The sequence below is a fragment of the Eretmochelys imbricata genome, chromosome 14 (genome assembly GCF_965152235.1).
Source record: "Eretmochelys imbricata isolate rEreImb1 chromosome 14, rEreImb1.hap1, whole genome shotgun sequence".
Lineage (NCBI taxonomy): Eukaryota > Metazoa > Chordata > Testudines > Cheloniidae > Eretmochelys > Eretmochelys imbricata.
Window position 1 is genome coordinate 52,165,349 of NC_135585.1, and position 10,959 is coordinate 52,176,307.

At 55.9% G+C, this 10,959-nt stretch overlaps 1 protein-coding gene across 1 annotated transcript; it reads left to right on the top strand.

Annotated features, from left to right (window-relative positions):
- The first annotated feature begins 2,516 nt into the window (after positions 1-2,516).
- LOC144274630 (C-type lectin domain family 2 member B-like) lies at positions 2,517-9,492 on the top strand. The gene is made up of 6 exons (XM_077833617.1): positions 2,517-2,564; positions 2,955-3,213; positions 4,312-4,398; positions 5,491-5,678; positions 6,317-6,420; positions 9,141-9,492. Exons 2-6 carry the CDS (start codon positions 3,120-3,122, stop codon positions 9,289-9,291), a joined length of 624 nt encoding a protein of 207 aa, XP_077689743.1. The 5' UTR covers positions 2,517-2,564; positions 2,955-3,119; the 3' UTR covers positions 9,292-9,492.
- The last annotated feature ends 1,467 nt before the right edge of the window (positions 9,493-10,959 follow it).

The following is a 10,959-nucleotide window of genomic DNA, read 5'->3' on the forward strand; positions in this document are numbered from 1 at the left end:
TCTCCTCCTCCTCCGATCGGAAACCTGAAAGAAAGAGCTGGTGTCAGGTAGGAGTTGGACATTTCCCATCAGTCACAGGCAGGGAGAGATGCTCTCGCACAGTGCAGGGAGCTGCTGCATTCATGACTCCCCTTCCTGCACCTGCCACAGGCCCCAGCTAGAACGGGGGCAGTGGGGCAGCAAGGCCAGGAAAGGTTCGAAGATCAATTGACCTCCATGGAGCATTTATGCCGGGTGGGTACTAACCCAGTTCCTACTCACCCTCCGCACACCCAGCTGGGTCTGGATGGGCCCCTGCAGGCCCAACCCACCCAAACGGCCCCGGGCGCAGGTTCCAGGTGACTCTCAGCGTGGCGAGGAGCAGCAGTAACGCCGCACAGAAGAGCTGGGTCCAGGGCTCCCTGGACAGTTTCCATCAGCTCCCAGGCCAGAGGCCTGTCAGGACAGGCTGTATTGCAGGGGGCGGCTGGGGTGAAATGCCAGCAGCGCAAACCCAGCGGCCATGGGGTGACCCCAGCCACTCACACAGAGCTTCCCGTGAGAGCTGGAGGCCAGCGCTTCCCACCTGGGAACAGGGTGGGGTCCAGGCCCACAGGCAAATCCTCCCCCATGGTCCCATCCTGGCTACTCACAGTAGGCATGTGCTGGGCTGGGAGGAGGCCCAGTATTACTCTTTGGGCAGGCCGGGGTCTCCCTGCCCTCAGGCCACCAGCCTCTGGCTCGGGGTGAGATCTGTCCCAGAGAAGGGAGAACCCAGCTCACAGCCACCTGTGAGCATCTCCCCCACCAGCATCACCCCAGACGAGCTCTGAGGGGATGGCAATGATGCACCCAGAGCCTTCTGCTGGGGTGGGCGCCCGCAGGGTGGCAGATTTCAGGGTTAACACCCCACTGAGATGCCTGTTTACCCAGTTCGGGTAAATTGGCATCACATTAGCTATCCTCCAGTCATCGGGTACAGAAGCGGATTGAAATGATAGGTTACAGACTACAGTTAGTAGTCCTGCCATTTCACATTTGAGTTCCTGGGGTCCTGGTGACTTGTTACTGTTTAGTATCTCAATTTGTTCCAAAACCTCCTCGAATGACACCTCCATCTGGGACAGTTCCTCAGATCTGTCACCTAAAAAGAACGGCTCAGGTTTGGGAATCTCCCTCACATGCTCAGCCATGAGGACTGCTGCAAAGCATTCATTTAGTTTCTCTGCAATGGCGTGGTGCCAGCTGCCGCGTAGACTAACCCCAAACAGGCCTGCTAACAGATGGGCTCAGGATGCAATCACAGAGACAGACTGCTGCCGACATCAGGGCATCCTTGCTGGAATATGTGAAAATATCTGACCCGGATCAAACAACAGGTCATCAACTGACTTGTTTTCTAAGCCTCCTCTGGGCACATTTTCCAGCTTCCCATCAATCGCAAAGGGCTTTTTTAAAAATGCCATTCAGCTGTAAGTACCTAAGACTGGCCACATGGGTCAGACCAATGGTCCATCTAGCCCAGTGTCCTTTCCTCCGATACTGGCCAGCAGTAGGTGCTTCCGAGGGAATGAACAGAACAGGGTCAATATCGAGTGATCCATCCCATTCACACCCAGCTTCTGGCAGTCAGATGTTTATGGACACTCAGAGCATGGGGCTGCATCCCTGACCTTCCTGGCTGATAGGAACGGTAGAGCTATCCTCGGTGAACTTATCTACTTCTTGTCTGAACAGAGTTATACTATTGGCCTTCACAACATCCCCTGGCAACAAGCTCCACAGGTTGACTGTGTGTTGTGTGAATAAATACTTCCTTTTGTTTGTGTCAGACCTGCTGCCTATTCATTTAATTGTGTGACCGCTAGGTCTTGTGTTACGTGAAGGAGTAAACAACACTTCCCTCTGCACTTTCTCGACCCCACTCATGATTTTATAGACCTCCTATATCCCCCCCTTAGTCGTCTCCCCTCATATGGAAGCTGTTCCATATCTCTCATCATTTTCGTTGCCTGCCTCTGTACCATTTCCAATTCTAATAGATCCTTTTTGAGATGGGGCAACCAGATCTGCACACAGTGTTCAAGGAGCCCGGGGAGGGGGGCGTGCCCCCGCACCGCCAAGCAGCCTGTGGAGGGGGAGAGGGAGGGGGCGCGCCCCCCCGCGCCCGCAAGGAGCCAGGGGAGGGGGGACCCCGCCTGGGCGACTCGCTGCGGGAAGCGCAGGGAGGGGCAGAGGAGGCTGAAGGCTCCCAGGTCAGACCCAGGAAGGTGGAGCCGGGGGAGCTGGGTGCCCTGCAGACAGGCTGCTCCGAGAGAGGAGACTGCCCCAGAGTCCTGCCTGGCTTCATGGGGAGCAGTTCCAGAGCATCCCCGGGGACTCTGTGACACCCCCCAGCCCGGAAATGGGGACAGGGAGGGAGAGGGGGCGGGACAGAGAACTCCCCGCAGCCCGGGAGTTTTTTTTGCTAACCAACACTTCCTAAAAGTGTGGGGGGGTGGAGTCAGCGCGAGGCTTTCAAAGGCCCCAGTCGAAACCCAGAGACGCTGCGGAGGCTTCCGGCGCAGACGGTCGCTGCTGAGCTGGTGAGAAACCTGCCGGGCGTGCTGGAGACTGGGGGGGACAGGGGCTGGACCCCCCCCCCCCCCGCCTGAACCCCGACTCCCATCGTCTCTGTCCTCCTCCCGCTCGCCGGGCTGGGAGGGGGGGCTCTATTTTTCCCCCTTCCTTCTCCTCTGGGGGCAGGGCCTGTTCTAGGTGTCTGGTGGCTCTCCCCACTCCCCTGGTGGGTCGGGTCCGTAGCAGATCAGGTCTCTGAAGCCCTGGGGTTTGAGGGGCCGATGGCGTTTAAGGGGGTTCAATCATCATGGCACCGCCTCTGGCAGGGGGTTGGGCTGCTGGGCAGGGAACGAGAAACCACAAATCGTGCCCCACCCCCCACTGACCTGTCCTGCTGGGTCCGTCTCGACTTTCAGATCGGCTGGAGAGTCCGGAGCAGGGTGTGCGGGGAGCCAGGGCCAGGACCCCCGCCCCAGCTCGGCTTCGCTGCTGCTGAATCTCAGACCCAGTCACAGAGAGGAGCCGACCCCAGCCCAGCGTCTCCAGCAGCGTGTGCGGCCCGAGTGTCGCTGAGAGAGACGATGGGGCCAGCAGCTGGACCTGCTGGGGGCGAAGAGCCGCGGCAGGAGTGGCCTGTTGAGGGCAAGGGACACCTGGAGACTGGAGGGGAGCCAGGTAATGGGGTGTCGCTGCCTGGGAACAGGCTGGAGAGAGACACTGAGGCTGCCCCACATGGGGCCAGGCTCTCAGTGGCAGCAGCCAGTGCCCAGCAACCCCCCGTCTGTGGGCAGCAGGGACTGGATCACCCCCAGGGGCTCTCAGGGCACCGATCCCTGGCTCACACCTGCTGTCTGACGCACACAGCGGGGGCCGTGCAGGGCCCTCCTGGGCTGGGTGTGTCAGACCCCCTGTGACTGCCCTGGCCCATCTCTGCCTGGTTCGTTCTCCCCCCTTCTGCTGTGTATGGCCAGTGTGAGACCCCAGTGTGCGGGGACAGGGGCACTCGGCAGTGTGGGCCCAGCCAGCGCTCGGCAGGGGGCAGAATGGGGGTGGGGATGGTGCGGGGGGGCAGTTTGAGCAACTGCCACCAGGACATGCGGGTCCTTATCTCTGTGCCCCTGAGCTCACCAGGCCTCCTGGCACCCTGGCTGGGAGTGCCCAGGGGAGGGTACTGGGCTGAGAGGAAGGAGGGGCTGTTCTGCCAGCCGCAGCCGGCCTGACCCTCCGGGCTCCTCTCCCAGAGCGTCTGAGGGAAGGAGCAATCGGCAGAACGGTGCATGTTCGAGTCCAGTGGTTCTCAGCCTTTCCAGAGGACTGTCGCCCTGTCAGGAGGCTGATTTGTCTTGCGTTCTCCTAAGTTTCATCTCGCTTAAAAACCACTTGCTTCCAAAATCGGACATAAAAATACAAAAGTGTCACAGCCACTATTCCTGAAAAATTGCTGACTCTCTCTGATTGTTGCGTATTTAATTATGAAATAGATCGATTGGACTATCAACGCTGTACCTTTCCGTGTATTGTCTATCGAGCAGTATAAACGAGTCATTGTCTGTAGAAAATTTTAGCTTGTACTGATTTAGTGCTTTTTATGTAGCCTGTTGTAACCCAAGGCAAATCTCTCGATGAGTTGATGTGCCCCGTGGAAGACCTCTGCTTACCCCCAGGGGTACACGAACCGGTGGGTGAGAACCACTGTTCTAAGGCAGCTCCAGCCCTGGTGCCGCCAGGGAGACGTGTCCTCGCGGCCCTGCCTGACGGGTCTTTCTGTTTCAGACCCTCGTTGTAACTACAAGAAATGTACAATTGTGCTCGCAGTCGCCCTCGCAATCATGTTCTTAGTTCTCATCATTGTCCTGGCAGGTGAGTTCTCACCCTTCCCTTCCCCCTCTCTGCACATCCCATTCCCCCTGGAGCCACCACAGTCAGTCTCTCCTCCTGGCCTGTCTGGCTTGTGCCCCTGGGACAGAGGATTCCTGGGGGATGTTCCTCCAAGACTCCCCTCCTGCTCCCTCCCAGACCCCTGCACCTGGGCACTCTCTGTGTTGGGACTGAAATTAGCTCCCCCCAGCCCATCTCTGAGCACTTTGGGTCCAAGTCACTGTTGCCGGGCCCCAGGCACGGTCACGGATACCTGTGCAGAGTGGGGGTGATTGACGGTGCAGGGCAGCAATGAGCTGGGCCCTCTGCCTGCAGCGTGTCGCCCTGAGGTGCCAGCCTGGCCTTCCTGCATCGCCGGGTCGTGCCCAGTGCTGGGCAGGTGCTGGCGTGTCACTGAAAGGAGCCGTGGAACGCAGTACCGACAGCCCCGTTAACGCAGTGTGAAACCCACCCATTGGTGACCTCGGCAGGGCAGGGTCTCGTCGCGCTGTTGACGTCCCCGCCCGCACAGACAGCGTGTGCGAGCGCAGATGGCAGCTGTTTGTGGTGACCGTGAAGCTGGCTGGCTGCGCTGGACAGGCCGGGCAGCGGGCGTTCGGTCTCCTGAAGGGAAGGGAGTTTGTTCCCATCTTCATCTCAACCTGCCTCTCCAGGGAAGCAAAGCGCAGAGCAGGGGGAGGGGGCAGCAGTCCAGGCTAGCAGAACTCCTTGGGGTACTAGATCTGGCAAATCATGTTGAAGTTAATCTCCTACCCATTAATTATTGCCCCCCTGCTGGCCCCCTGGTAACTGTCCCCTCCCTCTGCAGCTCTCTGCCCACCCCGTGTTGTAACACTGAGCTTGGGCCCAGCTCTCTGTCCTGGGCTTCACGGCATGAGCGGTTTGTCAGCTGCATCCCTGTTGAATGTGAACCCAAGAGAGGGAGAGCAGAGTCAGATAACCCCCCTCTGGGGCTGGATTCCCAACATCCTCCTGGCTCCCTCACGGCCTTTCAGTACCCACCCTGGTTCGATCTCCCCAGGTTCTCCTCTTGGCGGGTCTCGCTCACACCACGTATCACTGTCTCATTCTCAGTGTGGAGACCTAAGCTTCCGTCAGCTGATCTGGGCCCCCTTGCTGGCCCCGCGTGCCCAGACGGCTGGATTGGATACCGAGGGAAATGCTACTATTTCTCTGAGGCTGAAAGGAACTGGACCTACAGCCTGACCTACTGCTCTGTGCTCAGCGCCTCCCTGGCTGAGATCAACAGTGAGCAGGAAATGGTGAGAGATGCTCCAATTGCAACCTTCTGGTCTTGGCTCAGCAGCTGCTGCAGGAGAACCTGGGCTCGAGGAGCAGCTCTGAGTAAATGAGCTTCCAGTTGCTGAATGCCAGGCCTGGCTGGCTGGCCCGGGGCACCTCTAGTGTCCGTGTCTGACTGCAGGGATCACTCGCTGTCAGCCCTCTCAAAAGGAGACCGACCCTCTCTTGGGCTAGGCTGGCTTGAGTGTCTTCTGGGTGGCATGGGGCCAAAGGGGTACTGAGATCCCAGATTGACTTGAAGAGCCAGTGCTCTTGGGGAGCCAGATGAGGATGGGGGGGCTCCTCTTAGCCCTGGCCCCTTCTGGCTGAGGATTTGGCGGCTCTTCTCTCATCCCTGGCACTTCCCAGCATCCCTTATTGAGCTCAGCTGGGCTCTTTCCTTCCCCTTCCCCTGTGATGGGGAGGGGAGCTCAGCTGTTCTGTAAGGCGAGGCGAGGTTTGGGATGGGAAAGTTAATACTGAATTACCCAGAGCTGGGCAAGAGGGAGGTGAAAATCCCCAGCTGTTCTCTGAAAACAGAGCCCTTCAGTGTATACCTGTGATTCTCTGGTGCACAGAGCCTGTGCTCTGACCCCACCTCTCTCTCTGCTGTTTTTAGGCTTTCCTGCTGCACTATAAAGGCAGATTTGACCACTGGATTGGCCTCCGGAGGGACCCTGGGCAGCTCTGGAAATGGGCCAGTGGCACCAAATTCAACAACCTGTAAGTTCTCTGTGAATCCCCTGGGCTTTGGGTCCCTGGTGTCTGAGATAGCGAGTTCAGGCTGACTCACCAGTCAGTGCTATGTACTCTGTGTATTAGTGGTGGGTGGAAGCAAGTGTTGTCTTCTGGGAGACTGGCCAAAGCTTTCAGATCTGTCTGGCTTTAGTGGGGCCATGTGCATTAAAGATGCCTGATAGTCACAAATGCTGAGTGCCTGGGGCTGCCATGAGAACTGGGGTACAGTAGAGATGGTCCAGACAACATCCCAAGAGGGATTTCAGTGGGATCTGGGTGGGATCAAATAACCAAACCCCAGTTGAGCCGATAGCAGGGTTTGACCCTGGACCATCAGGACTGAAAGAACGGCAGAGTAGGTCATGCTGGCGGGGGAGTGGCACTATATGTCCAGGAAAGCATAGAGTAAAGTACAGTAAAAATCTTAAACGAATCCAACTGATCCTAGCATCTCTAAGAATAGAAATTCCAAACTTGAAGAATAAATCTAGCAGCAAGAATATACTACTGACCAGGATGGTGACTGTGAAATTCACAGATTAGAGAGGCTACAAAAGCAGAAAACCCAATAATAATGGGGGTTTTCAAGTATCATAAAATATCATAACATTACGGTATAAATCCATGCACACCCACACCTTGAACACTGTGTGCAGATCTGGTTGCCGCATCTATTAGAATTGGAAATGGTACAGAGACAGGCAACGAAAATGATTAGATATGTAACAGCTTCCATGTGAGGGGAGATGACTAAGCGGGGGATATAGGAGGTCTATAAAATCATGAGTGGGGTCGAGAAAGTGAAGAGGGAAGTGTTGTTTACTCCTTCACGTAACGCAAGACCTAGCGGTCACACAATTAAAAAAATAGGCAGCGGGTTTGACACAAACAAAAGGAAGTATTTCTTCACACAACACACAGTCAACCTGTGGAGCTTGTTGCCAGGGGATCTTGTGAAGGCCAGTAGTATAACTGTTCAAACAAGAAGTAGATAAGTTCACAGAGGATAGCTCGACCAGTTCTTATTAGCCAGGATGGTCAGGGATGCAACCCCATGCCCTGAGTGTCCGTAAACATCTGACTGCCAGAAGCTGGGTGTGAATGGGATGGATCACTCGATACTGACCCTGTTCTGTTCATTCCCTCGGAAGCACCTACTGCTTTCCAGTATCGGAGAACAGGACACTGGGCTAGATGGACCATTGGTCTGACCCAATGTAGACAGTCTTATGTACTTACAGCTGAATCTCATTTTTAAAAAAGCCCTTTGCGATTGATGGGAAGCTGGAAAATGTGCCCAGAAGAGGCTTAGAAAACAAGTCAGTTGATGACCTGTTGTTTGATCCCAGCCAGATATTTTCACATATTCCAGCAAGGATGCCCTGATGTCGGCAGCAGTCTGTCTCTGTGATTGCATCATGAGCCTATCTGTTAGCAGGCCTGTTTGGGGTCTGTCTACATGGCAGCTGGCACCAGGCCATTGCAGAGAAACTAAATGAATTCTTTGCAGCAGTCCTCATGGCTGAGCATGTGAGGGAGACTCCCAAACCTGAGCCATCCTTTTTAGGTGAAAAATCTCAGGAACTGTCCCCGATTGAGGTGTCATTCGAGGAGGTTTTGGAAGAAATTGAGAAACTAAACAGTAACAAGTCACCAGGACCAGGAACTCAAATGTGCAATTGCAGGACTACGAACTGTAGTCTGTAACCTATCATTTCAATCTGCTTCTGTACCCGATGACTGGAGGATAGCTAATGTGACGCCAATTTACCGGAACTGGGTAAACAGGCATCTCAGTGGGGTGTTAACCCTGAAATCTGCCACCCTGCGGGCGCCCACCCCAGCAGAAGGCTCTGGGTGCATCATTGCAATCCCCTCAGAGCTCTTCCGGGGTGATGCTGGTGGGGGAGCCATCCACAGCCATCTGCTCAGGTGGCTGTGAGCTGGGTTCTCCCTTCTCTGGGACAGATCTCACCCCAAGCCAGAGGCTGGTGGCCTGAGGGCAGGGAGATCCCGGCCTGCCCAAAGAGTAGTGCTGGACCTCCTCCCAGCCCAGCACATGACAGCTGTGAGTAGCCAGGATGGGATCATGGGGGAGGATGTGCCTGTGGGCCTGGATCCCACCCTGTTCCCAGGTGAGAAGCGCTGGCCTCCAGCTCTCACGGGAAGCTCTGTGTGAGTGGCTGGGGTCACCCCATGGCCGCTGGGTTTGTGCTGCTGGCATTTCACCCCAGCCGCCCCCTGCAATACAGCCTGTCCTGACAGGCCTCTGGCCTGGGAGCTGATGGAAACTGTCCAGGGAGCCCTGGACCCAGCTCTTCTGTGCAGCGTTACTGCTGCTCCTCGCCACACTGAGAGTCACCTGGAACCTGCGCCCGGGGCCGTTTGGGTGGGTTGGGCCTGCAGGGGCCCATCCAGACCCAGCTGGGTGTGGGGGGGGGTGCGGGGGAGAGAGTAGAACTGGGTTAGTACCCACCCAGCATAAATGCTCCATGGAGGTCTGTTGATCTTCGAACCTTTCCTGGCCTTGCTGCCCCACTGCCTCCTTTCTAGCTGGGGCCTGTGGCAGGTGCAGGAAGGGTAGTCATGAGGGGCTGTGAGTGCAGCAGCTCCCTGCACTGTGCGAGAGCATCTCTCCCTGCCTGTGACTGACAGGAAACACCCAACTCCTACCTGACACCAGCTCCCTGGCTTCTGTCTTGCAGGTTTGTGATAAGAGGAGGAGGAGAGTGCGCATATCTGAATGATGAGAATGGGGTCAGCAGCTTGCGATGCACCAGTGAGAGACACTGGATCTGCACCAAACCCGATGCATTTACACAGGCACAGGAGGCTGCCGTGGTAGGGGGCTCGTAAGGAGAGTACTGTGGAATTAGTCCCGGAAAAGCCGGACTGATCTCTTTACAAAATCACATCTGAGCAATTCCGGAATATCGGGGAATGCTCTGCGCATCACTGGGCAGAGCACTGTGGACTCAGGTGAAAACCAGAGATGCTATTTGCACATCTTGGCCCCCCACCCATGCCGTCTCTTTTTCCGCCAATGGAACGGCTGAAATCCACCTCTTAGGAGGAGCCTCTCGCCACTGAGCTAGGGGACAGTCTGAGGTGGTGGTCGGGGGGGGGGGGGTCCCTTATTCTCTCCTGTTAACCCTGTTCCAGACTCGGGATAAAGAGTGATTGGAGCAGACAGACTGTCACCTCGGGGCATCATGCAGAGAGATGATTTCTAGCCCCCACCAGTGACTGCTGCTTGGAGAAGTGGGCCCTGGCCCCCGCAAGGGGAGAGGCAATTCCTGATTTAGTCCTCAGTGGAGCACAGGATCTGCTCCAAGAGGTGCAGGGAGCTGAACTGCCCAGCAATAGTGCCCACAGTGTCATGACATTTAGTATCCCTGGAGGGGACGGAATACCAGACCAGCCCACAGCAGTAACATTTCACTTCTAAAAGGGGAACCACAAAACCATGCGGATACTTGTTGGATGGAAATTGCACAGAGCCGTCACGAGGGTCAAATGTCTCCTAGCAGCACGGACACTCCTTAAAAACAGCATGAGGCTCGGACGAGGGGCTTGTCTCCACTCACAGCGCTGCAGGGAAGACGCTACCTACGCTGAGCAGAGAGCTTCTCCCTCAGCGGAGCCAATCCCCCTCCCCAAGGGCGGTAGCTATGGGGACAGGAGAAGGGCTCCCCTCAACGTGGTGCTGTCTGCACTGGGGGTGAGGTCAGGATACCGGCATCGCTTGTGGGGTGGATTTTTCACACCCTTGAGCAACATCGTTATACCGTCATAAGTCTGTAATGTCGACCGGGTCTAAGGGCAGGTCTCCACTACCTGCCGGAAACGCAGGTAGCGATCTATCTATTGGGGGTCAATTTATCGCGTCTAGTCTAGACGCGATAAATTGAACCCCGAGCGCTCTCCCGTCGACTCCGGTACTCCAGCACCGCGAGAGGTGCAGGCGGAGTGGAGGGGGGAGCCCCGGGAAGATGCCAAGGGAAGTCGACCTGGATACGTCCACTTCAGCCATGCTAGTCTCATAGCTGAAGTTGCATATCTTAGGTTAGATCCCCCCCCCACACACACACCCAGTGTAGACCAGGGCTAAGGGTGTACCCCAAATAAAAAAAGACAGGAGGAGGACCAAAAAAATGCTATCCTGGCTAAACGGCAGAATAATGGAGGCAATTAGAGGCAAAAAGCATCCTTGAAAAACTGGAAGTCTAAACCTAATGAGGAAACTAGGACGGAGCAAAACTCCAGCAAGTAAATTGTAAAGTATAAGGAGGCAGGCCAAGGAAGAGTTTGAGAAGCAGCTTCCTAAAGATGCAAAACCTAAAAAAATTAAGTACATTATCCACTGGATCTAATGGGGAACCGTCCACCCAGGTCTATTTCCCCCCGGGGGTGTCACTTTAAGGCCAATCCAGATGCCGTTTGCATCTTGTACAACATCTTGCATGAAACCCTGTGATGTGCAAAGCAGAGGGGGTGGGGAGGAGTGTCCTGTAACATGCCAGA

What these genes read in the sequence shown, in the direction of transcription:
- LOC144274630 (XM_077833617.1), top strand. Translation starts at nt 3,120, where the DNA reads ATGGGGCCAGCAGCTGGACCTGCTGGGGGCGAAGAGCCGCGGCAGGAG. An exon ending in TCTCATCATTGTCCTGGCAG is followed by an intron (nt 4,399 to 5,490) that starts GTGAGTTCTCAC and finishes TCTCATTCTCAG; the next exon opens with TGTGGAGACCTAAGCTTCCG. An exon ending in TCAACAGTGAGCAGGAAATG is followed by an intron (nt 5,679 to 6,316) that starts GTGAGAGATGCT and finishes TGCTGTTTTTAG; the next exon opens with GCTTTCCTGCTGCACTATAA.